The sequence below is a fragment of the Myotis nattereri genome (genome assembly GCF_964212035.1).
Source record: "Myotis nattereri genome assembly, chromosome: 3".
In the NCBI taxonomy this organism is placed as follows: Eukaryota; Metazoa; Chordata; class Mammalia; order Chiroptera; family Vespertilionidae; genus Myotis; species Myotis nattereri.
In genome coordinates this window covers 23,143,808-23,171,691 of record NC_138077.1, presented here as the reverse complement: position 1 = coordinate 23,171,691, position 27,884 = coordinate 23,143,808, and the positions used below count along the sequence as shown (strand labels likewise).

General features: G+C 41.1%; 1 protein-coding gene across 2 annotated transcripts; it reads right to left on the bottom strand.

Annotated features, from left to right (window-relative positions):
• Positions 1-3,282: 3,282 nt before the first annotated feature.
• MFSD1 (major facilitator superfamily domain containing 1) lies at positions 3,283-27,490 on the bottom strand (the record flags this gene model as incomplete). 2 transcript variants are annotated; one of them, XM_081088529.1, is made up of 16 exons in its annotated part: positions 27,218-27,490; positions 24,091-24,143; positions 23,133-23,245; positions 21,983-22,025; positions 21,175-21,242; positions 19,288-19,396; positions 17,866-17,968; positions 13,644-13,742; positions 13,111-13,222; positions 12,117-12,173; positions 11,598-11,754; positions 10,581-10,678; positions 9,974-10,086; positions 7,961-8,008; positions 6,378-6,435; positions 3,283-5,029 (listed from the first exon to the last, which is right to left on the bottom strand). In XM_081088529.1, the coding sequence occupies exons 1-16, from the start codon at positions 27,378-27,380 to the stop codon at positions 5,026-5,028; spliced, it is 1,398 nt and encodes a 465-aa protein (XP_080944655.1). In that variant the 5' UTR covers positions 27,381-27,490. The 2 variants fall into 2 exon arrangements, with proteins under 2 accessions (XP_080944655.1, XP_080944654.1); XM_081088528.1 differs by lacking the exon at positions 3,283-5,029 and having other exon boundaries at positions 6,374-6,435; positions 27,218-27,451.
• Positions 27,491-27,884: the final 394 nt, after the last annotated feature.

The window sequence follows — 27,884 nt, the reverse complement described above, 5'->3', positions numbered from 1 at the left end:
CACAGTCGTGCTCACAGTCAGTTCGAAGCATCACTAGAACCTGTTCTCTCCTTCCTCTCAACTGCCAGTGCCTTCATTCAAATTCCCATCATCTCTTGTGGGCTTCACTGCTCCAACCTACTGACTCCACATTTGTTCCCCTTAACCTGCAATTAATTCCCTTCCTTCTGGTAGAGTCATCTTCCAAAATGTAAATCCTTTCTTAATCCCCAACATAAAAATCTTCCAAAAGCTCCCACTTGCCTTCAGGATTAAGATAAAAATAAGTCAGGCCAGAGCGGCTCAGTTGGTTGAGCATCGTCCTGTGCACAGAAAGGCTGCCAGTTCAATTCTCCAGTCAGGGCACAGGCCTGGGTTGTGGGTTCGATCCCCAGTTGGGGTACATATGTAAGGCAACCAATCAATGTTTCGCACATCAATTCTTCTCTCTCTTTCTTCCTCTCTAAGCATTTCCTTGGGTGAGGAATTTTTTTAAAAAATCAATATGAACATGGAATGAAAAGCCCTCAGCAATGTACCTCATATGAAAGCTTTCAACCTAAACTCTCCATGCGCCCCCTTCATCCCACTTCCATTAACCAGCAGACTCTCAGAATTAGCTCTGGAACCTCTGACCTTCCCTCAATTTTACCTACATCTCCTCTGCTTAGGTGCATTATCCTACTTATCCTTTACGATGCAGCTCAAAGACCATCTCTGAATACCATTGCTCTGAATAGCCATTGCTCTATGGTAGTGCTCATCAGGCTGTACCACAATCACAGCCACTGGTCCTTTGTCCATTTCCCCCCTTCATCGATGAGACCTTTAAGGAAGGTGTTCCACATTTTCCACATCTCTGAATTACCACCTCTACTAAAGAGCCTAGGTTCAGTGATGCCAGAAAGGAATGATAACACAGAAATCTGCATATCTTACATGATCAAGCATTATCATAGGCTCACTAGAGGCCTGGTGCATGAAATTCGTACATGAGTAGGGTCCCTAGGCCTGGCCAGCCATCAGGGCTGATCAGGGCCTTCCTTCACCTGGCTGCTGGCTGCTGGCTGCAGGCCGGGACCTTCCTTCATTTTGCACCACCCCCTGGTGGTCAGCGCAAGTCATAGCGAGTGGTCAAACTCCCGGTCGGTTGAACTCCCAGTCAGTCGAATTTGCATGTTAGCCTTTTATTAGATAGGATACTTGGTTTTCCCCATTACTACATTTCTTTGAATCATAAGATGATGTCAAAGACAAGATACAGCCAATTTCAGAGACATTAAAAGGTGAAATATTGTAGTCTCTGAAAGACAGCATATTTATTTAAGTAAAAGAAACATAAAAAAGTTATGCACTTTGTCGTCAGATTAGAAAAGCATTTCAAAAGTCCAAGTGCTGGAAAACAACTCAAAACTTTCTAAAATAACTCTTAAATGAAGACAGCACATATATGTTATCTTAAAACATTATAAATAGTTCCCCTTTGAAATGTTCATTAAGAAACTGTTCCATATCCTGGTGTGGTAGCCAGAACACAAATCTAATATCTACTGAAATTCACAGAACTATAAAGTCATTAAAATAAAACATTTTTAAATGCCCATTAAATACACCCATTCCCCCTCTTTCCCATCTACCCTGTCTGGAATGGATCCATCCCCACAGACCCCATAAGAATCCAAAGTGGATACATATTTCTCCTCTGACACTCGCTCCATTTCATGAGCAATGACTGTTAAAACCTGAGATGGCCTGTCTCTAGGCCCATCTGCTGACCACCTTCATGTCCCACCCAGGCTTCCTGCTGCTAATATGGGGCCGTTCTCTTTCCAGCCATCTCCAGCTCTCCCAGCTCAAATCCAGCTTCTCATCCTTCTCCCACCTCATTCCACTGACAGTGTGTCCAGCTCTTGTCCACTGTACCCTCTGAAATCTGGGCTCTACTGGGCTTAGATGGAGGAAAGAGGATCACCTATTATCCTGACACTTTTATTTACCTCTTTTCCCCAGGGCAGATAGGATCTGCTTTGAAAGGTTAAAACCACCTGAATGTGGTAACACATAGAACCCCAGCATCATCAGATTTTTCCTTGGAGAACTGAGCAAACTGATACTCTATTTGCTAATCAGGAAATGGAAGCCCAGAGAACTACTACCTAGTAAAACTCAGGAGACAAGCACGAGAGATGATCCATTCCAAAAAGACCAACTCCTACCAAGTACATGGTAGTCCCAAATGGAGGAACTCATAGGTCCACTGGTTTTCATTTCACAATTGATTTGTAGTCAAACCAATGGGGGAAGTCAGTTTTGGGAGTACTGTAAATTACAACAGCTGCCCTGATGTGAGACTAACAAAGATCTACCAAGGAGATGACTGATCACTTGAGTACATGGCCATATACACAAACACCTCAGGGGAGTAAGTGGTAATAAGTGTGTCCTAAGTTGGCTGTCTGGCCTACCTGCACGAAGTCAAGGACTTTTCAGTATTTCTTACAAAACATCCAAGTTTTCCCACCAACTTAACGGCAAACCCCTGCTCAGTGTTCACCAACCTCCCCACCTGGCCCCCAGGGGAGCTCTCCAAGAACAAGCAAAGGGAAGAAGCCACGGGGTAGTAAGAGGCTGAGGTGGAGGCATTCCAGAAATCTCGGGCAGCTTGTAGACAACTTACAGCTGTTCTTTGCTACCACTGGGATCAAAATGTAAGTGCATTATTTCAGTTAGCCCATACCCCATTCTCTACGGCTTTGTCTCCTACAGTTCTCATCCTGCAATTTTCTTCCTGTAAGTGCGAATTCTATTTCTAACTCAGGGTTCTGTTTAACTCCTTCCTGTATCCTCAAAGTTCTTTGGAAAACACCACCTTCCTCCCTTCTAACAATAATACCACTTTCTTCAGACTCAAAGACATTCGTGGGCATACCCTTCAGACACGTCTGTGTTTGCTTTTACAGGAACAGCAGCACTGAGTCTCCCACATAATAAAGCCATCATTGCCTAGGTCAGCATGCACGCCAATGAAACCATGTAACGGCGCTTCCTATTTCACTTTAGGCACATGATACGATGTACTTGACTGGGAGGTTTCCTATTTTGGGCTATCATAAGCAATCACGCAAAGAAGATACTTCCTTAAAATATATAAAAATGTGTATCTATCTGATGGTTTCCTTAAGATAAACTATTAGAAATGGAATTGCTAAGCCAAAAGTCTTGCAGCCGACCACTCTACCCCTTTCAGGTCTTCTTATTCACATTTCCAACTTATTCTTCAAAAAAGATACTCAAATTTACTCATTTTATTTATGAATAATTCAAAAAATATTTATTCAGTGCTGGGCACTATCGACATAATCATTATTAACATTAGCAGACACAGTTCTTGCCCTCAAGGAGCTAACAATCTAAAGGAAGAATCAGAAACCCACACCATCACAAATTCCTCATTGGAATAAAGGCTCAGGTAAATTAAGAAGCAAAAGTACAGGGTTTTTCCAAGACCATAGGAATAATTAGTTCTAATAGGTTCTAAGCTGGAGCTAAGATTGTTGGAAATCAGGTGAAACCAGGTCATAGAGAATCCAGGACAAAATACTCTAAGCAAAGGGAGCATGGACAAAGCCCCTGAGAAGGGACGGAACCTGATTCAACTGAAAACAATATAAGCAGGTCACTGTGCTGGGCACAGAGGTAGTGGAAAGACAAGGGCAGGGCCAGACCACAGCCCTCCGGCAGCGGCAGCAGCTGACCTCCTGCAACATTCCCAACTGTGAGGCCAGCATTCACTCACCAGGGGCTAGAACAGGCACAGGGCAGACAAGCCCACAGAACCAACAACTGAATAATGACACAATACACTGTAAATCAGAAACATGGATGAAAGTAAACTTATCCTGAAAAGGAATGCACTTTCAATCTGTCCCAGAAACTTTAGGCATACAATATTATGCCAAGTACTTTAAACAATATAATCAGCTAAACTCATCAGTTTAATAGTTGTCTAAAATATCTGTGTGCACATATAGCAAAATACATGAAAAAGTCCTTGACTTTAATATGCTAAGACTAATAAGTCAATTAAAAAGCATTTAAATCTGTCAGAGAAATTTCATATCCACATTTTATTTAATGTGAAAAACATAAATGTCACTTTAAGGTCCTACACTAGAGAAAAAGCTAATCCCCATAATCTTTCAATGAATAATTAGGTAAATTTTCTTTAGTCCAACACAGATTTTCTTATAATCTTCCACATAAATAAGAGTTAAAATCAGTGTTTTAAGATTTTTTTAAAAACTCAAAAGTTGTAAGACATCATGTAGATTCCTTTTACAATGTTTTTATTTATCCATGTAGAAATGGAATTATCATCATTTAGAGGACATTTTCAGTAATTAATTAGACTATATTAAAAAACTGTACAGAAAGTTCATACCACAAACTTATGTCCCTAAGTAATAAAGGTGCTTAGTAACAGAGAGAGAGAGAAGCTCAAAAGGGTCACCGCTCAGCAACCTGTCTCATAAGTAAAAAGAGCAGAACACAATCTATTTGTAAAAATGAAGAAACTTCATCAAGTATATTTCAAATAGTCCCTATTACAAAAGGGAATGCCTATTAAAATGTTATGGTTTACACTATAATAAAACATCCCTTTACCCCCTCAAAAGCTTTAAAAAATATTTTTTGCTTTAAGATAAAGAAAAGGCCAAATCTCTATGATATACTTTGTAAAAATGATCTCAATATAAATCCAATGATCTCCATTTATTGTCCTTACTGAAATTCACCTGCAAGTCCCAGAGCAATTTCCTAAACTTCACTGTTGATTACCCAATTCTGAAGTAAAATTCTTCAGCAACACACAAAAGACAGAGTAAAATAGTCCTCATAAATATACTTAGAAGTACTTAAAATATAAATATAACTTTCCAGACCATTTTTTTTCCTATTGACTAAACTCTATAATAATTTTTTAATGGAGGTTTTCAGATCAATGATGTGTGCAGCCCACTCTCATGACACAGTCATTTAAACTTCTCATCTGCAAAACAGAATGCAATATATTATCAAAAAGGGGAGAAAAAAACAAAGCCCCATCTGGTTTACAGAATAAAAACCATAAGCATTACAAAACACATAGCGCCAAATACTGAGAGTCCACATTTTGCTGAATAATCTTTTAACTCCTCATGATTGTAAAAGTAACACAGGACCAATTTAGAAAATATAGAAAAGCAAAGAAAAAATAAACTCTTATAACCCTACCATTCAAATAGAACTGTTAATATTTGGGTGCTTTTCTTTCATTTTTTCCTATTTTCGTATTTTTTCTATTATATACAAATAATAGGTTTAAGAGATACACATGTTTGCATACTTTAAAAATAATTAAATTAGAATATTATATTTGCATTTTTATCTTTTGCTTACTTAACATGTAGCATGTTAAATATCTCTGACTTTAAAAATCCTTCTAAAACATAATTTTAAAAACATACTATCTGGGTGTATCATAATATATTTAACCATTTCCCTATCATGGGACATTTGGGTTATTTCCAATTTTTTTATATAATAAACAGACTATCGTAAATATATTTAAAACTCACAACTCTTCTGATTATTTTCTTAAAATGTATTTCTAGAAATAGAATTACTGTGTTAAAAGGGAATTTGACATGACCAAGAATCACCCCCGGAACTAAATAGCCTTGTTCTACCAGATTTTAACTTATTCAAAATTCACAAAACTTACAATTAAATGGTATATGTTTAAAAACAAATTTTTAAAGTGAAAAAGTATTCACTATCTAAAAAATTAGAAATAATAGGAAACAGAATCACTATTATATTATAGCAATAGTGTATGATATACACTATTATGTTGTACAAATGATAGAAAATAGAATCACCATTATGTTGTAGCATGTAGAATCACTATTAGATGGTAGCATATACTCATGAAAAATATTAATTTAACTTAAGACACACTAGATACTTTAATTTGTTCCAAATGAGTCAAAGAACACAGAATAGCATGTTAGTACCAAGAAAAGATGAAAAACGATCTCAACTAGTTAAGAAAAAGAAAACGTCAGAGAATAGAAGGGTGAGCTCAACAGAGAAACTCAGGACAAAGACCTTTGTCTCTCAGAAGGCAATTTAAAGCCGAATTCTCCCACCCTGCCTTCATTTGAGACCTTGATATCCACCTTTTAAATTTTCTGACACAAACAAGAATGTTGTTATAGTTCCAGAGATGATCATTAGCTCTCGAAACACAAGAAAAAGACTGATTTCTTAAAATTCCAATCCTAATACTTTGAAATACAATGCTAATGTCCAAGATTTTCAAAATAAAAATAACTTTTCTCTTTTTCAATACTTACTCAGCATGAGAAAGTTTCATTTCTTCCCTTTGTCTTGCAGAGTAATTTAGGTTACCACCTAAAACACAAATAAGCATAAAATCTTTTCAATGTAACTATTATAAAAATTCAAACATGCACGCAAGCTCAAGCACACACACACACTCACACACACACACACACACAAATACATTTGCACTGATATACTATGAAATATGAGAAAGAAACAGTTTATCTCCTGGAACCGTCCCAAGGGAAAAATGTTTTTTATTTTTAAATCCTTATAGGATACAAGTAGTCACTCCTTAACTTTAGCATTTTTTTAAAGTTTGAACTTCTGTATTACCTCAGGTTTTCTTAATAGGGACATTGTATTAATATTCAGTAGTAGTGAAAACTTAGAAAAATTAAAGAAAAGACCTAAAATTATGGAAACAGCACACGTATACATTCTTCTAAATATATAGCAAACAACCTTTAAGGATAAGCCAGTTAGAAAATTGATATAGGAAATATCAAAATCTTATAAAGAACACACACAAAGCACAAATGCATGTAGTTCACATATATTCGCAAAAGAAAAAGATCTGCAATTTCTCATTCTATATCAAATACTTTCAACCTTAAAATGAAAATTTCAGCTGAAAATTTATTTACTTTTTTTTTTAAAATATAAGACAATAACACAGGAAGGGCTTTAGGTTCTAAAAATGCTTCTTTATGGCCCAGTCGGTGTGTGGCTCAGTGACTGAGCATTGAAACATTTCCTTCTCTCTCTAAAATAAATAAAAAGCATATTTTTTAAAAAATGCTTCTTTATGCTAATATACAAACAACATCTAGCCTGGCCAGCATGGCTCAGTGGTTGAGCATTGACCTATGAACCAGGAGGTCATGGTTCGATTCCCAGTCAGAGCACATGCACAGGTAGCAGGCTCAATCCCCAGTGTGGGTGTGCAGGAGGCAGCTGATCAATGACTCTCTCTCATCATTGATGGTTCTATCTCTCTCTCCCTCTCCTTCCTCTCTGAAATCAATAAAACTATATTTTTTTTAAAATCCAAAATTTTCTAAAACTTACATTCAACAGGCCAGAAAGAACATGACAACAATTTTAATGAGCGTGAAGGTCCAGAATACATAATCCTATGTAATAAAAGTGTAATATTCTAAGTGTCCAACCAATCAGTCAACCGTTGTGTTGACTGTTCGACCAGTCGCTATGACATGCACTGACCACCAGGGGCAGATGCTCCAGTAGGTTAGCTTGCTGCTGGGGTCTGGCCAATCGGGACTGGGCAAGAGGCCAGAAACCTCCCTTGGTCTCGCCCTTGCCGGCCAGCCCTGATCCGCCTTGATGGGGACTGGGCGAGACAGCCCCGGACAGCCCTGATCGCAGGCCAGGCCAAGGGACCCCACCAGTGCATGAATTCATGCACAAGGCCTATAGTTATATAATGAAATGTTTCCATCACTATGGACAGAATGTTGTTATACTTGAGCTAAAACACTCACTGGCTTCTAGAAAGGCATGCAGACAACCCAGTGACCCCACAAGATTATCTATCGTGGGTTAAGACGAAAATGCCTGAACTTCTACTTACCTCGGGCACGGTTCACCAAATAGAGTAAGACCACAGCTAAAAGTGACACTGGAAGTGAAAAAACATAGGACCCTTAAGACATGCACTTTTTCCCAATGATTCCTATGTCACCATAATTACGAAGTAAAACTTAGACAAATCAAATAAACTTTTATTAACCGGAATTTAAAAATAAAATCACTATTTACATTATTTTTCTGAAAGCACTATAAATAAGTCATACATCATTTTCTCCAGGGTCTGCCTGAGCTCAGGGATGGCAAGGCCAGAAAGGGAGAAGCAGACACCCACAGGAGAGGGACAGGCCCACCCATGGGTCATCCCTGCCACTCTTTCCTCTCACTTACAAGTGCTGGTCCTTCCCAGCACTTCCCCAAAACTCCTGCCAGCCCTAGACGTGTGGTTGGCAAACTGCGGCTCGTGAGCCACATGCGGCTCTTTGGCCTCTTGAGTGTGGCTCTTCCTAAGCCTTAGGAGTACCTTAATTAAGTTAATAACAATGTACCTACCTATATAGTTTAAGTTTAAAAAATTTGGCTCTCAAAAGAAATTTCAATCGTTGTACTGTTGATATTTGGCTATGTTGACTAATGAGTTTGCCGACCACTGCCCTCGACTATTATTTTACAGAAAGCCAAACAGAAGAAACCTTTTTTTTTAGGGGGGGCGGGGGAGGGGAGAGATAGGTCTGAAAATACCATGTTCATTTTACAAATTAATCAAACATTAGGATGTGGTCATTAGACTCCCAGAAGCCCTGAGCCAGCTCATACCTCAGAAAGTCAGATGCCTGGTTTTTTACCTTAACAGGAAAGGCCCACTTAGTTTATTTAAAATTAACATGGCAACAAAAACATTTGAAAATGATGTGTTATTTGGTTTGGGGACCAAATAATATGAAACTGAAGCTTGAAATTAAACCATATGTTGGAGCATTAAAAGTAGACAAAAACAGCCCTAGCTGGTTTGACTCAGTGGATAGAACATCGGTCTGTGGACTGAAGGGTCCTACATTCAATTCTAGTCAAGGGCACATGCTCAGTTTGTGGGCTTGATCCCCAGTAGGGGACAAGCAGAAAGCAGCCAATCAATGATTCTCTCTCATCACTGATGTTTGTATTTCTCCATCCTTCTCCCTTCCTCTCTGAAATCAACAAAAATATATTTAGTTTTAAAAAAATAGGCAAAAACACTTTCATGACCGTTTTTTAAACTCTTAAACACTTTTTTAAAAAAACAAATAAAGCTTTTTTTAATTTGGTGTGCTTATTTCTAAAATATGAGATAAAATGTATTCAGGCTATATTCATAAGCATTTCTCTGCAAACACCATACTTCAAGTATAGATAGTCATTATTCCCTGTAAATGAAAATGAAGCCTGATAATATCTTCACTGGGATTTGCCTCTTTAAATACATGTTATCAAAGTATAAAAGGCATCTTAATACATTATTTGAGAATTTTTTTCAGATGAATACAATTTGTGTATGTGAAGACAATCAAAGGAAAAATGCTCATTTATTTTTATAGCTTTCAACTGTATTCTAACACATGCTATTTTTAACCAACAAATCATTACAGGTAAAAATTACATAAAAGGACTAAGAATAAAAATAATTTAAACTGCCTGATGAATTAACCCTGAGCACACCTAAATCACACATATATCCATATAGTCACACCTAGGACCCTTCAAAGGGTTCTACTTTAAAGGAGTAAATTTTTTTTTAATGTAAATATTTAAAACAGAAGATAACGCATATTCTACTGCTGCCTTTAAGAATAGGAATCTCCTGAAAAATGCCTGTGAGTCTTCAGAGAACTACAAAGTCACCAGCTGGGAAGCTCTGATGCACAGGCTAAGAATCAGGCAAACCTGAGAGCTGCATCTTAGATATTTGATTTAAAAGAAGGGAAAACGGAAAGTAACAATAACACCTAAAAGCAGAAATAACAACATTCTGCTACATATTACAAGAAAGTAAACAAATGTTCCCACATGGCACACTTACAAGACACACAGGCAATGAAGAAAACTTCTAAAAACAAATATCCCCGAGTATCCAGTATCATGCCAGCAAGGATAGAAATGATCGCCAGACCAAGATTCTGAATGGACTGCATGCTGAAATCGAAGGAATATAAAAACACATTTCAACTGCAAGTCTTCATAGAGGAACAATTCACTATAAATATCAACATCTACAAACAACATGGTATTAGTGTTGAGACATTTTCAACCAGGGATTTTTTTTAAATTCCATGACTGTTTCCTCTACTAAACTTCATGCTCAAAGGTAGGGGAGCTTGCCTTATTAAGTGCATTATGAACTCAACAAACCAGAACTCAACTTCTCACTAGAAGCCCTCAGATAAACAGGCATGGCAGCAATTACCTCTCTGGGTTAGCTCACCTCCCACTCCCTTGCTGGAGCATTTTCGTTGCTCCAAGTTAAGCATAAACAGATTAACTGAATTTTTTAGTTATTTCCAGGTTTAGAGCTGTCCCAGAAGCCTAAAGACGACTAGATTCGACTAGATTCACCGAGACCTGGAGTTTCATATGATAATAAGTTGGTACAGCAGAGACATCACATGATTCCTGGTGCAAATACTCACAAGCCGTATGCAGTTCCCAGTTGATGTTCAGGAACTACAAACGCCACCATTGGCCACAATGCGCAGGCAAGCAATGAATAGGAGAGTCCCAGGAGACTCTATAGAAAGTGATACAGAGAAGGGTAAAAGTCTTATACTAACCAAAGTGACTTTCCTTTGACGCAGATTAGCAAGAGTGGCATATTAGCTAACATATGAATCTTCATGCAAATATTATTGTAATCAGGTTAAAACTCATAAAAAACAAATACATTCTTATATTACTGATAGAGCTCTACTGAATGTCTACCAAGATGTTAACTGTGCAAAGCCTCTACTTAGCATTTCTACTTCTAGGAACCTGTCCTACAGAATTCTCACCTAGTGCACAGAGGCAAAAGTAAGTTTACAACTGTGAGTGCACGAAACAGTTTACTCTTGTATTATTATTTACTTATTGTATTATTTTCCATAAGAACAACTATAATCCTACTTTTGCCCTGCCATATATATTTTTTTTCAAGATATTCTTTTATTACAGGAAAGGAAAACAGCACTTCACCCTGTGGTCTTAAAAATGACAATCCGAAGAACAATTACAAAAATTTGATGAATTCCTTATCACTTTTTGACCTGCTAAACGTCAAAGACAAAAGGATGTGAAATCATGGAAATTGGGCCAATAGGTTTTTTTTGCCACCTATAATGGAAGGACAACTTTTCATGAAGTACAGAAAAGTAAATGGAACTAATAAGCACTTTGGCTTTCAAAAGACTATTTTATTTCAGGTACTATTTTGGCATTGAGATAACCCTATTAAATAAGTCAAATGAAATTAAAAATACCCAATGCATTAGTAATTAATATTTATGCACTTTAAAAATACTAGTAGTTATTTTGTAGACACTGAAATCAACTCACTGTTTTCCCCACTGTCACAAAGCACTGCTATCAGAGGAGCTGAGTGGCTCCTGACATGCAACTTACAGGGTACTCCCTGAAGCCCCGAGCCCCCCAGGTGTGAACAGCCACGTTACCATAGCAATCCACGGGTTCCACAGCGTGAAGGCCAGCAGCATGTGGGAAGCAAGGGTGGTCACCACTGCACACAGAACCCAGATGATGTTCTTCCCTGTTTTATCCACCATGAGCCCAAATATTGGGGACATGGGAGCTGATATGACATATACAACACTGCCCAGAGAATATAAAAGGTATTATTTAATGAAATGTATCCCAGCTACAAAAAAAAAAAAAAAAAAAAAAAAAAAAAAAAAATCCAAGTCCCTAAATCCATTAGGCAAAGCAAACCCTAGCACATTTAGTTTAACAATCTTCTAAAATGGTCGTTGATAAATAGGAATATAAAGATATAAAGAGTGGTCCAACACTTCTTTGGTTTTCCATTAATGCAAAGATGGCCACCCAGGATCAAGTCCCAATTTAATTTTGATTTCACACTGTGGATGTTACATCACATATGTCTTATAACATTCGGTTATAATTGAAGACCCACACTAGGCACACAATAAGCACTTAAAGAATTAATGAAATACCTGTTAATAGCACTTGCTGCCTGGGAAGAAAATCCAAATTTCTCTATAAAGAACACTCTAAAATAAAGAGAGAGAGAAATAAGCACTTTAGAGAGAACTACTCTGTTTTCTGTTTTGTTTCTGAATAAAGGCAGAATAAAAACTGAATACAATAATTCTAAGTTTAGTCAACTTTTTCATCTTGATACTATTTTCCCACCTTATTTGAAATTATTCACATTCAAGTAACTGGCTAAAACTTCAGTGTTTATATAAATATTTCACTGACTAAATAAAATATACTGATGCCTATTTTTTCCCCTATTTACATATACTGCAGACAGCACACACAAATGTTCAGAAAACCAATGCACTACCACAGGGGATTAAGAGAGCTTCTTTTCCATAAAAGCTGTACTGACCAGGTTTTTTGCTATATAATGCATAGGGTTCTTGTCTCAAATTATTTAGAATTACAACCTGAATTTTAAGGATTTTATTACAAACACACACCCCCATAAACACATTCACACCCACACACTGTTCTGTTTAAGCAGCTGCCAAAGAAAAAAAGACAGAGAGGTAGAAGATAAAGCAAGAAAAATTTGATTTGAATCATGAATTTGAATGTGGAGGAATTACAGTCCTAAGAAATAAAAATATGCCCAATCACTATGAGCCAGTATGCTGTCTTCATTCTCAATAAGAAGCTTCCTAACCAAGGAATAAAGAGGAAATTTCAAAAAATCTAACCTAAAATCAAGCAGTAAAATAAACCAGTATTTTGAATCAAAAACTGTTATTAGGTATTTCTTCAAAAAATATTAAAAATATATTAAACAATACTAAACCTTAAGCTAAGAAAATCAGTTGTATCTCAGGATATGAAACAATTCCTGTGTATATATAAACTATAAGCAGAGAAGCAAGATTAACAGCTCAAACAATTACATTTATGTGATTGGAATCTCACTACAATTTAGTCAGCAGAAGCGGAATGCTAGAGAATACTCACTTCCCCAGTCCAATGAAAGGGAACACCGCCACATAATAGAAGACACAGATGATAAATATGAGCCACAAGGGCAAGGAGAAGTCCTTCACATCGGTTAGCTTAATAACTTCACCTTAGACAAGAAAGGGAAGAGGCATCAGTATAATTTCACATAACAAGTCAAGATCATTTTTTATTAATCATGTGATTAACCTCTGCAATTAGGTCAAAAAACACTTTTCTCAGTAAATAAGTGGGACATAGTTTCTGGGATAACTTAAAAAGACATGAGAAAAAGCAAAACCTAAGATTAGTACTTACCTACCTAATGATGAGGAATACTCATCATTTTGCAAATACACAAAGAACATATAAGGGGGAACATGTACCCCAAAATTTAGACAAATAGAAACAGATTTGGAAATAAGAGATCAAAAGACATGTTTTAAGCCTCACTGGGTTTACAACACTGCATTACCAACTTGCATAATTGTACATTATTTCAAAAAGGCCATAATTCCCCAAAGTCCCACTCTTCTCGCATTGAGATTCACCTGTTTTTCCTTGTTCTTTATGAAGAATTCTTTCTGCTCTCTGATCCAAGTAAGCAAGGGCCAAGGCACAAATCAGTGAAAGAATACAGGTTATACCCCCTGTAATTAAAAAAAAAAGAGAGAGAGAGAGAGATTTTTAAAAGAGAGCCAGACTGAAGGTTCCTTAAAACACAGCACATCACATTAACAGCTGAAAAACTTAGCAACCAAAGGGGATAGTATTTCGATACATGTAAGAAAAGCCCACAATTACAAGTGAGGAGAGAAGGAAGGGAAGAGCATGTGGTAAGCATTCAAAGAACAGTAGTCACTATTACCATATTATTTCCCAGTAGAAGGTTGGAGAATAGATGGAAAAGATTACAACAAACTAGACCACTCTTCTAATACAGAACACAAAAGGAAGAAAGCTGATAACCAGCTAGCAAGTTAGTCCTACTTTCTTAATTCAGTCTAAGCACCAATTTTTAATGGATGTCGGGGGAGGGGCGGGGTTATAAAAGCAAAGTCTGATTCTGTGATCACCTCATCTTCCTTCTGATTCCTTCCCCAAAGTCTGTCACCCTTGCTCCTAACCTCTGGCAGCCTGGGGCCCCACCTTCCCACGCACAGCTCACTCAGACTCTTTCCTATGCATATTCAGCATTACTCACTAACGCTGACCTCATATTACTACTGTAAATCGATAATCAATCAAGTTTACACTTGTCAAGAATTTTAAAAAAAAAGCTTAGTAGCACAGGCCGGGTGGCTCAGTTAGTTGAGTGTTGTCCCATACACCCAAAAGGTTGCAGGTTCAATTCCCGGTCAGGGCACATTCCTAGGTTTCAGGTTCCACATATGGGAAGCAACTGATCCATGTTTCTCTCTTTATCTCTCTCTCTCTCTCCCTCCCTCCATTTTCTCTCTCTCTCTCTCTCTCTCTCTCTCTCTCTCTCTCTCTCTCTCTCTCTCAAATCAATAAACATATTCTCATGTGAGGATCTAAAAAAAAAAAAGTTTAGTAAAATAAATGCATCTTTAACTGGCTGACATATGGTCCAGTTGAAAAACTGCTGAAATGACAGACAGCAGGCATTAGTTCTGTTTCTGCCACTAACAAGCTGAATGATCTTAGACACAGAACTTAACCTCTCTGGGCTCAAATTTCCCCAACTGTAAAATAAGAGACTTTGATTCATAACGGCACAGGTCTTTTCTGGCTCAAAAATTCTTTAACATTCTCAAATTCTCCATCATGGAGGGAACTAGAAGAAATATTAAAGAGCATTTAGAGTAAGAAAGAGGGTTTAAGTCAGGCAAAGGATTTTTTTTTTTTTATTGATTAAGATATTACATATGTGTACCCTCTACCCCCCCCCCCCCCGCTCATCCCCTCACCCCCATTGGTTAGTCCTATATGCTTGCATATAAGTCCTTTGGTTGATCTTTCCCCCTTGCCCCCACCCTCCCCTACCTTCCCTCCAAGGCCAGACAGTCCAATCAAAGCCTCTCCGTCTCTGGATCAGTCCTTGTTCATCAGTTTATGTTGTTCATTATATTCCACAAATAAGTGAGATCTTGTGGTATTTATCCGCTCTCCAGTTCCATCCATGCTGTGGCAAATGGTAAGAGTTCCTTTTTCTTCTTCCTCTTCTTAAAGAATACCTTTCAGCATTTCATATAATGCTGGTTTGGTGGTGATGAACTCCTTTAGCTTTTCCTTATCTGTGAAGCTCTTTATCTGACCTTCAATTCTGAATGATAACTTTGCTGGATAAAGTAATCTTGGTTGTAGGTTCTTGGTATTCATCACTTTGAATATTTCTTGCCACTCTCTTCTGGCCTGCATGGTTTCTGTTGAGAAATCAGCTGACAGTCGGATGGGTACTCCCTTGTAGGTAACTGACTGTCTTTCTCTTGCTGCTTTTAAGATTCTCTCCTTATCTTTTGCTCTTGGCATTTTAATTATGATGTGTCTTGGTGTGGTCCTCTTTGGATTCCTTTTGTTTGGGGTTCTCTGCGCTTCTTGGACTTGTAGGTCCATTTCTTTCACCAGGTGGGGGAAGTTTTCTGTCATTATTTCTTCAAAAAGGTTTTCAATATCTTGCCCTCTCTCTCCTTCTGGTACCCCTATAATTCTGATGTTGGTACGCTTGAAGTTGTCCCAGAGGTTCCTTACACTATCTTCATACTTTTTGAATCTCTTTTCTTTTTTCTTTTTCGGTTGGGTATTTTTTGTTTCTTTGTATTTCAAATCTTTGACTTGATTCTTGGGATCCTCTTGTCTGCTGTTGGATCTCTGTAAAATATTCTTTATTTCAGTCAGTGTATGCTTAATTTCTAGTTGGTCCTTTTTCATGTCCTCCATGGTCTCACTATACTCCTTGAGGGATTCATTAAATTTATCAGCGGTTTCCATAAAATTCTTGAAAAACCTTATAAACGTGGCCTTGAACTCTATATCCAGTCGTCTGTCCTCCTCCGTTTCTGACAATTGTGACCTGTTTCTCTGTCTCCGCATTTTGGCTGCTTCCCTGTGTTGATAGAGTGGCCCTGCGCGCCAGGTGTCCTGTAGGGCCCAGTAGCTCAGCCTCCCCAGTTACCTGGGGTGGACACTCTTGGTGCACTCTTGGTGCCTTGGTTGATGTAGGATCACTGGGAGGAATTGACCTCCAGGCCAATTGGCTGTGGGAAGCAGCTGTGTCTGAAGTGGGAGAATGGTCCCCCTCTGACCACTGGGTACAGTGGCTCCTGGATCTAAGGAGGTGCTAATTCAGCCCCTGCCTGAGGCCTCACAGCTGGGCCATGAAGAGGCTCAGCTGTGAAGCAATGCAAGCCGCTGCGGGGCCTTGGGCCTTCTCTTGGAAGTTCCGGGTCTGCCTGGCCCGGCTGCAGTTAGGTAATTATCAGGTTGTAAAGGGCCGGGGCATTCACATGCAAAAGCATCTGCCACAGCCTGGGTGGGGCGGGGCCTCAGGGAGTCAAAAGGGCGGAGAAAGAAGCAATGGCTGATTCTCCGCGCCCAGAGTCGCGCGTCTCAGTGTCCCGGTAACGGCTGCAAGCACCTCTGAGGGAAATCCGCCCTCAAGTTCGCCCACTGCCACCTGAGAGAGCAGCCTCTCCCCGTATGTGTCCTGGGTCCCCAGAGACTTCCCAGAACCGGAGATCAGAGCAGTCGGGAGCTTGTGATTCAAAAAGACAGCCGCGTCCTCAGGTGCCACCCCCTTTCCGCGTGCGCGAGCCGCCGCCGTACCTCTGCACTCAGCCTCCGCAGCTCCTCTGGCTCTCAGCGTGCTTTTCTTGTCTTCTAGTTGTAGAAATTACACTCAGCCAGCCTTCCTGTTTTTCTGGACGGTGTTTGCTCCGTCCTTTGGGATAATTTTCAATTGTTGTGGGAGGCGACTATTTCCCGGTGTTTATCTATGCCGCCATCTTAGTTTTCTCCCAGGCAAAGGATTTGAGGAGACGTGGGAGGAGGAGGAGTCTCGAGGTACGAGTCTCCTGTCTAGGATTACCACTCCACTGTCCTCTTCTTACCAGGCTGTACCAAGGAAACCTAAGGAATGAAAGATGGCACAGGACATTCACCACCCCTCACAGGTCACTCAAGGGCTCTGTAAGCAGCCCTTGTCACATCATGGGGCTCCGGTAGACAAGTTCACTGCTCAGAGGAAAAGCACCGGTGGTGGAATCCATTCACTTCCCAGTGACCCGCCCAGCCATCAGCAGGTGGAGCCTCAGCTAAGAGAACTTAGGGCCAGGAGGAACCTGTACAGTTTTGGCCCAATACCTGCAATCTCACAGAAAAGAAAAATGAGACACAGAGGTTACCTTCCTTGTCCAGGGTGACTGACCTGTCAGAGCCAGGACTAGAACCCAGGCTCCTGACCCCCAACTTAGTGGATTTCCCACCACACTGTATCATCTCTACAAAATCTAAGTTCTACATTTCTAAATTCCTGACGGTTTCAGTTTTCACATACATGCTCTCAGTTAATCATCAGGACAATGCTAAGTAGACAAGAATAGGACAAGATCCTCCTTTTCTTTAAGAACATAGAAATGAAACCAAAAGTATGAATGCCTCGCTGTATCTAATCAGGTCAAGTAACTCATGAACTGTGCAGGCAAAATTATAGCCAACGTGGTCTAACCCAGATCCCAGGGCTCCTTCCTCTCCGTGATACTTCCTATGACGTGTTCAGAGGAGACAGAACGTGGGACATCAGGATTCACTAACCAATCATAAGTGTGACTCCAAGGGTTGTGTGACCAGCAGAACCCAACGAAGCTTCAACCTTGGAATACAGCCATCCCATGAGGTTCATGTTTACTGTACTTCCCTGAAAAGAGAGGGGGGGAAAAATCAACCTATATCTTCTATATCACCCTGCCTTGTTCAAAAACTAGGATGTGAGGTAGCTTAGAAAACAGATATATAGGACTCAGATTAAACAGAGGTAAATTTTTTAAAAAACATTAGAAAGGAAAAAACTAAAGCCACAGATGAGATTACTACACGCCAAAAAATGCCAATTTATAGAAAATGCTAGTATTCAAAATAGCACAGTACATTTTAAGTTCCTAGTAGCCTAAACAAAAAATGAAACTCGAGTTACAAAATTCACAGGGAACTGATGACAAAAAAAAAAAACCTTAGCTCAGAAAAAACACAGCTCTTCCTGGAACTGACAGCTGAAAAAGAATGCATCTTCTCATTGTCCATAAGAAGATGGTAAAAGTTACATATAACATCCTCATTCGTTTATTCATTCATGTAACAATTACTGAGCCCTAATTTTATGTCAGTCACTGTTCTAAGTATCAGAAAAACCATAAGGAACAGAACAAAAAATAAATTTTGGCTCTCATAGGGCTTACGCTTTAGTGGGTGGGTAGAGGAGGTAAACTATATAGTATATTAAATAGTGCTTAAAAATGCTTGAAAAAAAAAGGGGGGGGACATATAAAACAGGGAAGGAGAATATAAAGAAGTGGAGGCCTCCCTGAGAATGTGACTTTGGAGTAAAAGCCTGAAGGAAGTTAGCTGTGAGGACATCTGGGGGAACAGCAATCCAGGCATAAGGAACAGCCAACCACAGGAAATGAGCCTGTCTGACCAAGAACTCAAGAGCTGTCTTCATAAGCAAAATGCTGGTGCACAGCAAGGAGGTAGACATTAACTACAGAGGGCAAGTCTGGAGCAATCAGTAAAAGCTACTTGTGCAGGCAGATTCACCTCTAAGTGAACTTGAACTTCATAAAGTTAACTGAAGTCGATGGGCTGCCCCATCACACAGTGAGCTTCGATCACTGAAAACAGGCAAGCAGAGCCAGGAGATGACCATATGTGAGGACTTTCATAGCAGGGATGCCCAAATGGATAAGACATTAGAGCATGAAACCTGCTAAGATCCATTCCAATGCTCAGCTTCTCCGAACTAATGAATGTTCATTTAGCCATGTTAGACTGTCTCTAACAGAAGTAAGGTTAGAAATGCCTTAAAGTAAGGTACATGCTATACTGTGGTCTAGAGAAATATATTAAAAAATCAATACCTAATCTGTCATACACGACCCTTCATCCTGTAATTTTTAAGAGATCCCTGTGATATTCAATCCTGTGCTTCCTATTTGGCTTCATTAGGTTTGCCGTACTTACAATTCTAGCCATGCTAAGTTGGAGTCCAAACACCAGGTTCAGTTCTTTGCCTTTAAACCAACTCACAGCATATGTATTCTGGGCAACTGCTAAGGACTCCCCACCAATCCTAAAAGTGGGGAAAGGAAGAAAAGTCAAGCTTTTGAAGAAAAACCACAGTCAGCAGCAGCAGGTTTAAAGCTCTGACACCCCTCTAACTGAAGATGGTAAAAGTTATAGATGGTGGTGTCGCTGCCTCCTCCCCTGAATCCACCATAGACTATGGTAAATGTAATGCTGTGTGACCCAAGACTGGGTCATAGAAGATGAACCTGCTTTTTCATCAAACATTCGCACATGGAGCCCTGAGCCACCCTGTAACAAGTCCAACTACCCTGAGTTCGCCATGCGGTGAGAGCGCCAAGCCATGCTACACGGAGAGGCCACCCTCAGGCACTGCAGCCGGCAGTGCAAGTCTTCAAGTCACCCCAGCCAGGTGCCAGCCAAGTGAATCAACAAGCTCTCAGATGGCTCCAGCCCGGACCCATCCATGCAGCTTTCCAGCTGAGGCTCCAGGCAGCAGGTGCATAGACAAGCTGTCCACGCTGTCGCCTGTCCAAATTCCTGACCCACACAGTCCACTGCGAAGCTTCGGGGAACCTGATGTGCCGCGATAATAACCATGACAGGCAAGAAAAGCACTCTGGGTTACCGCATCACCATCTATGCGACATAGAAATGTTTATGTGAAGCCCTGGCTGGTTTGGCTCAGTGGATAGAGCATCGGCCTGTGAACTGAAGGGGTCCGGGTTTGATTCCGGTCAAGGGCACATGCCCAGGTTGTGGGCTCGATCCCCAGAGGGCAGCATGCAGGGGCCGCTGATCAATAAGTCTCTCTCATCGTTAATGTTTTTATCTCTCTCTCCCTTTCCTTTCCACTCTGAAATCAATAAAAATATATATATTTTTTTAAATGTTCATGTGAAGAGTGAGCCATGCTTTGTGAAAAGACAAAAATTCACTTTTCAGGTGCATACCTTCCATATGCAACGTTCTCCTACTTTCTTCCTATAAGTTCTACACATTGACCAGCCCCACACCCAGGCCTTCAGCTTCTCTTCCATATCCTAACTCTGAGCCTTCTTCACCTCTCCGTCCTAGTTCAAAAACAGTCCCCTCTCTTCTGCTTATCTAAACCCTACACTGATATCAAGGCCCACTTTGTCCATGAAGCCACTTCTGACCACAGTTCCATATGAATCCTTTATTTTTATATACATTTCGTTTCCTTTTCTCTCCCTTAGAACAGTTTTTGGAGCATGTCACGTGTCTACAGGTCCTTGGTACAAATGAAAATATTGAATGAATTGTGCTTTTAAGTTAAAAACTAAGTAAGTTATTTCATCTGGGTTAGGAAGCCCAAGGCTGGACTCAGAATGGGCTTACTGAACAACACTGAAATTCATGAAGGCTATTGGTATTTTGTTCATTCAAGCCTTTTCAACAGGTTCAAAAGGACCTGCGCTTAGCCACTAAGAAACAGCAAACTGTCCGTGAATCACCAACTTAGACACTGATGGTCTACACTATCATCTACAAATGAGGTTTAAATCATAGTCTTCAATATATCAGAACAGCAAAACACCTAGGAAAAACATCATTTCTAGAGGACTATCTAATATTCAAACCCACACAGAGTTAAATTAACTATGGTCACTCAAAATTGTTACTTACTTTAAAGGAAAATTAAGACAACCAATAAACAGTCTTGTGTATATGTGGCTACATTTCAAGGACTTGAAGTAATTCTCCATAAGAGACAATAATACATTTTTTAAATCCTTAACAAACTGATAGCTGAACACTAAAAACAATATATTAGGACAATTGAAATTATGCATAACTTACCCAAACACAAACCTTCCAAATTCCATCAGCCAAAAAGCATTAAATATTCCACCCAAAGCAAAAATAACCTATAATATAGAATATAAAATAGAATCAATTAAAAAGTTAATTAAAAGTATTCAAGAGAAATAAGTAACTTATGATGAATCACAGCTTCTACCATAATTTTAGTATTCCTTGTTAGTAAATCTGTGAAATCAAAACATTAATGTTCGCCCTAACCCAATGGTCGGCAAACTCATTAGTCAACAGAGCCAAATATCACAGTACAACGATTGAAATTTCTTTTGAGAGCCAAACTTCTTAAACTTAAACTATATAGGTAGGTACATTGTTATTAACTTAATTAGGGTACTCCTAAGGCTTAGGAAGAGCCACACTCAAGGGGCCAAAGAGCCGCATGTGGCTCGCAAGCCACAGTTTGCTGACCACGGCCCTAACCAGTTTGGCTTAATGGATAGAGCGTCGGCCTGCAGACTGAAGGGTCTCAGGTTCAATTCCGGTCAAGGGCATGTACCTTGGTTGCGGGCACATCCCCAGTAGGGGGTGTGCAAGAGGCAGCTGATCGATGTTTCTAACTCTCTATCCCTCTCCCTTCCTCTCTGTAAAAAAATCAATAAAATATATTTTTTTAAAAAAATTAATGTTCATCTGTCTCAAGCCTTAAAATGAATTATGCTTTCTATTATATGGGCATTTGTGGGCCTTGCTTAATTCAGTTAGGCATTCATTAAAGACATCTTTGCCGGAATTACAAAAGAATTCACATCACTATCACTTACTCAATGAATGTTTTCGCCTTCCTTACCTGTCCAATGCAAACAAAGCAGCTAAAAATAATGGTGCCCCATCTGTTGGGAGAGAATATGAATTAAGAGTATGTCAGTCACCACATCTTTCAGTCATGTTTTCTTTGACCCCTCTCTTTTTAAAAGGACAAATATCAACCATGTTAATAGAGTTCACTCAAAGATTCTACACTTGGAACATCTGATTAATGTTTCCCCAGAGTAATAACATGCCTGTGTTAGAAGAGCCTTAACGAGCACAGGAGTAAACGTCCTTCCAAAACTCAAGCCCTCTCTCCACCTGTTGAAATGGCCACACCGCACTCAGCACTGGAAAACCCACTATGGCCCCAAGGCAATTCATGACCCATCCTATCCTGTCAACCTAAGTGAGCAAGGTCTGTAACATACGAAGTGGAATCTATCCTCCTGCAGTTTCCAGCTAATTCTATCCTTTATACCCTAACTCTTCAAAATGTTTTAAAGTTAATCCCCAAGTCTAAACACTCAGTTTCTTCAATTCTTTTCCACCAGACATGGTTGGGAGACCCTTCATCATTTTGTCCTCTGTCTCTTGAAAATATTCCCAGTCTACACCCCTCTTAAAGACTCCACTAACAACACACCTACAATCATAAAAATGAAAAGTAACAAAGCTTATAGTGTGATTCCTTCCTCAGTGTCTAACAGAAGTGGTCACAAAGTTCAACCCTTAGAACAGCAGAAAGGGAAAGTCTCAATAGGGAGAGGCAAATACTACATATGTGCTGGCTACTGTACATCCCTCTCAATCCTCATAACCACCTTGCAAGGCAGGAATTATTATCCATATCCAACCAGTAAGGAAACTGGAGCTCAGAAAGCCAGGAACAGCTCGGAGAGTTGGAAGCTGAGCAAGTGGCAGTAATGGGATTCGGACCGTGGCCTGCCTGATCCCAAATGGGGGCATACCTGAGTTATCTTATTTCATGAGCCCCAACCTTAACTGAAATACCAGCCTACTTTCAAAAACCAATTCCAGAGACATAAAAATATCTTTAAATAAACACTAAAGCAGATTATCACAGCAATACAGAATCTTATTCAGTTCTTTCTAGAAATTTAATTTAGTTTTGTGTTTTCCTAATAATCCGATTTTTGCCATAGGTGAAATATTTTTTTCAAGCTTACCGTATTCCAAATACTCGGTCTATCAAAAAGCCACCCAGGAAACACAAAACTACATTGGGCCAAGAATACCAGGCATACAGCAGCATGAATTTCGTGGTATTTACCTGCATATCCTACATGAAAAGAAAAAAACAAAAACTATTTTTTTCCAAATAGTTAAAATTAGTAACTAACAAATTAAAACTTTTTTGTTTTTCTGTGTAAGGCAGGAATTTCTTAACCATTTATAGTCACTTAACTGCTTTGGTTTCTCATGGTAGCTATGGCCTCTGCCTGAGAAAAAGGTCACATCTGGGACCTTCTTGGGTCAGCCTGCCATTCCAGATCCCCCACTATGGAGACCACCTCTGTCTGCATCTGCCCAAATATCTATCTTCTCTTTGCCCTATACTAACTGCACTGGGGCTCCCCACCACATGGAAAAAATAATCTTGGCCTCCCCCTACTAACTCGTACCTTCTTTCCCTTTCATTCTAGAATGTGAAGGGCCAATCTATCCATTTCTCCCTTTCCAAAGACAAAGAAAAGAGACTATCAAAATGCACAAGAAATCGGAACTATCAAATTCATTTTTACAAAACCAACATGGACAATCCTCTGCAATCAGTATCCACATTTTAAAAACAAAATAACAACAAAACATACTAGCAAATCATTTGTCATTCAGGTGATTACTCCAAGGAATAGTGGAAGGCAAACAAAAGTCTCCTAATTCTTTTGGTAATACTGAGGAAATAGCACATAATTATTTATCTGAGTGTGAAACAATATCAAGTTACACATGAGTGCTATAAATGAATTTTGTGACCACTCATTCCAATTCACAAACACTCCTTGGTGACTACAGATATTAAAATGGACTCACTGGAGACTGTTGCAGACTAGGCAACCTGAGAGCTAATGAAGTCTCAACAAATACACCTTCCCTAAAGCAAACAAAGGTGGGAAATCAACTTACCCGTTTAACCTGAGTCTGAAGGGCAGCCGGATTATCATAGCAAAAATAGCTGCCTAGAAAAAAGAAAGAACAAATATTTTCTAAGTACAAATATTATCCACATAAGAATTTCAACTTGTAATTACTACTCAAATGGTGATTTTTAAATGTTTATACTTGAGGTTCGAGGACTGACACTATGGAAACTTTTTTGAACCTTTTCCCTGCGCATCATTATTTCCTAAGCTGTAGCCAAATAATCCAGAGAACACATGTCAAATCACTTACAAATTATTAGCCAGCACATACAGCAGTGGTTCCCAACCTTTTTGTGGCCATGCCCACCTAAGCATCTCTAAAATCCTGATGTTCCCCTCCCCCCATAACATAGAATTCTTATGATTCAAAAAGTGAACTCCTATTCATGTGGAGGAAGCCTAAAAGGCAATTAACTTGGTCTAAACAGGCTTCCAAAGAACATGGCATCCATAAAAGAGAAAATTAAAAGAACAAAAGGACAGCTGAAGTACTGAGGAAGAAATCACTGAGAAATTGTTAAAAAAATAATAATAATAATAATAATATGAATTGATATGAAAAAATAGCAAATAGTCTCAAAACATATAATAGAGAACTGAAATAGATAAATATGTCACAATATATTTATACTAGAGGCCCAGTGCACAAAATTCGTGCACTTGGTGGGGGGTTGGGGGTTCCCTCAGCTCAGCCTGCGCCCTCTCGCAGTCTGGGACCCCTCAGGGAATGTCTGACTGATGGCTTAGGCCCATCCAGGGGGAGTGGGCTTAAGCCACCAGTCGAACATCCTTAGCGCTGCTGTGGAGGCAAGAGAGGCTCCTGCCACCACCACTGCGCTCACCAGCGTGAGCCCAGCTTCTGGCTGAGCAGTGCTCTCCCTGTGGGATTGGACTGAAACCAGCTCTCTGACATCCCGAGGGGTCCCGGCTTGCGAGAGGGCGCAGGCCAGGCCGAGGGATCCCACCGGTGCACGATCGAAGCTGGGGAGAGATGCAGGAGGTTGGCTAGTTGGGGAGAGGCCATGAGGGTGCTCCAGGGCATGTCTGGCCCTTCTTGCTCAGTCCTGATCAGCCAGACCCCAGCAGCAAGCTAACATACGGGTTGGAGCGTCTTCCCCAATGATCAGTGCACATCATAGCAACTGGTTGACCTGTCGACCAGTCGGCTGCCCCCTGGTGGTCAGTGCATGGCATAGCAAGCAGTTGAGTGGCCTTAGCATATCGTTAGCATATTACGCTTTGATTGGTTGAATAGCTGACCTGTCAACAGCACACTTAACATATGAGGCTTTTATTATATAGGATACTGTATGTGCGGCCCCCTAGGACCATAAGAAATGAAAAAAAACTCACTGTTAGTAACTCATTCTCGAATTGCCCCCCTTAAAAATCGAATTGCCCCCCTGTGAGGTGTGTGCCCCACGTTGGGAACCACTGATATACAGCAAGTACTGGGAACCTGAACCATGAAGTTAACAACTAATTGTTCTTCCATTTTATTTTCATGATGCTTCATATATCTATTACTTTCCTGGCATCTTCATGAAGCACTACATTTTCCTTATTTAAAATTATGAAAACACACACACTAAAAATTTCTCAAACTTTGTCAGCAGTTTCCTGGTAACGTTACCTGAGATTACTATTTACCTTGAGAGCAGAGGAATGGAGTTTAACTATTCTGACTAATATTTGAAACAAGAGCTCTAATTCTATAAACAGATTGCTCCAAATATAATAACTCAGCAAACACAGTGCCAGGAGTGAAGAGAAATAAAAGAGAGTTCTAAAGGATTAAAGACATAAAATATCTGTTGATGGATAAGAGAGAAGTGGAGAGAGGTTTGACATTCATTCACTGAGCTTTATTCCTAAAGTACTACAATTGACAGATTTATGGTAGGCTTCAAGATAATACTGCCTCCACTTCCCCACTCTCTCTAAAAGTACATATTAGAAAGTACAGATTCAAGAGGGGGGGGAAATTGTCATTAGAAGGGTATGAATCTGACTTCTGAAACCCAGGCAAATAGCCATAATTTACCAAAAATGACCTTTCTACTTCAAAAGAGATCATTTTTAGTGTTTTGTGTTGTTCTTTTTTGTTCCTAAACCAGCAACTTGTGGTTCCTGCTTTAATCGCCATTGTAAGGGGTACCGGTATCATGATTTAAAGTTAATGGATGGGCATCTCTTTCCTAAAAGGGACTGGCCAGGTTGCTCACAAGGTTGCGGGTTGGATCTCTGGTCAGGGCATTTGCCAGAAGCAACCAATGAATGTGTGGGTAGGTGGAACAACAAATCAATTTTTTTTAAAAGGATGGGGAGAGAGAGGGCTCAAAAAGACTGGCAGAGAAACCAAAGCCCAGAGCATCCTCCACGCCCGCGTAGGTATCGCAGCAGGAGCACCAAGTCACCCGCCATAAGGCTCCAACACTTGTTGATTACACCGGCTCCTGTGAGCGCCCTGAAAACACGCTGTGACTTCCATACCAAACGAATACTGACATTCAAAAGTTGCTGAATAAGTTAGCTGCTGGAACACGGGAAGGTGTTTCAAAAATTATCTCAAAAAACTGCCTTCAGATTGCCTAAGTGCGACCAACCTCCGCCAAGACCGCAAGCCCAACCCAGCACGGGGCTGCGCAGTGGCCGGGCGGAGAGAAGGACACAGCTACTCGATGCCGCCGCCAGCGAGCCACCCTCAAGTCCCAAAAGCGGGAGAGGAAATATGACGCTACCCACGGAATTACTGATTTTTAAAAAGTCTTTCCCCTGCGGAGGGCAGAGGGGCAGTTCAAACTTTCTGCACAAGGCGCCAGGAGAGGGCACTTGGCCCCGAGATCCCTTCGGTCTGCGGCGCGGGAGTGAGATGCTGGGAGCCCAGGAGTAGCGAGGGACACCGCTCGCCCGGCGCAGCCCCTGACCCCGCCTCCGGACGCCACGGGTGTGAATGGGGGCGCCAAGGGGAAAGAAGGGGGTCCCAGGCGCTGACCCAGCGGCTGCGCGGAGGCCCGGTGGCCCCGGTGTGAGCGGATCTCAGGGCTCCGAGGGGGACGGTCGCGGTTTTCCTGATGGTCCGCCCCGCCCGACCCGGCCGGGCAGCTCACCGAAGCCGAGGAAGCACATCAGCAGCAGCACCAGAAGCCGGTGCGCCAGGCGCCTGGGGTCGCAGAGCGCGGGCAGCGCCCCGGGGACGGCGGGGGCATCTCTCCCGGCCTCGTCGGGGCCGTCGGCCAGCAGCCCCCGCGATTCCTCCTCCTCCTCCTCCATGGCGCCCGCGGGAGACCGAGAAGCGAGAGCGGCGGCAACCCCGGCACCTCGCAGGGTCGCCCAGCCCACGCCCGGCCAGACGGAGGGCACGTGACCGCGGCCGCTCACGTGACGCCGCGGAAGTCAGCAGGGCTGCGCTCACGTGATCACGCGGTGGGCGGGGCCGGCGGGGGAGCCCGGGAGGCGGGGTGTGGGTCTGTGCTCGCAGGGCAGCGAGTGTCTGTGGGGCTGCGGTCCCTGGGGCGTCCGCCCCCCGCCTTCCGGCACTTACCGCGTGTGCTGCCGTTTTCCGACCTGCTTACAGGTGCACCCCCTGCAGACCGGCCTCTGCCCCGGGAGAGGGGGCCCCCGTCCAGCCGCTCAGCGCCCGGCTCCTGCCCACCGACCCGCGCGCCACGCTCCGGCAGCTTGGCTCCCCGCAGCCCCGTCGGCTGCTCTGATACTCACAGCCTCGACTTAGTGCCTCCCGCGCTAGTCTCAGACCTCAGAGTTCACGGAGAGGTC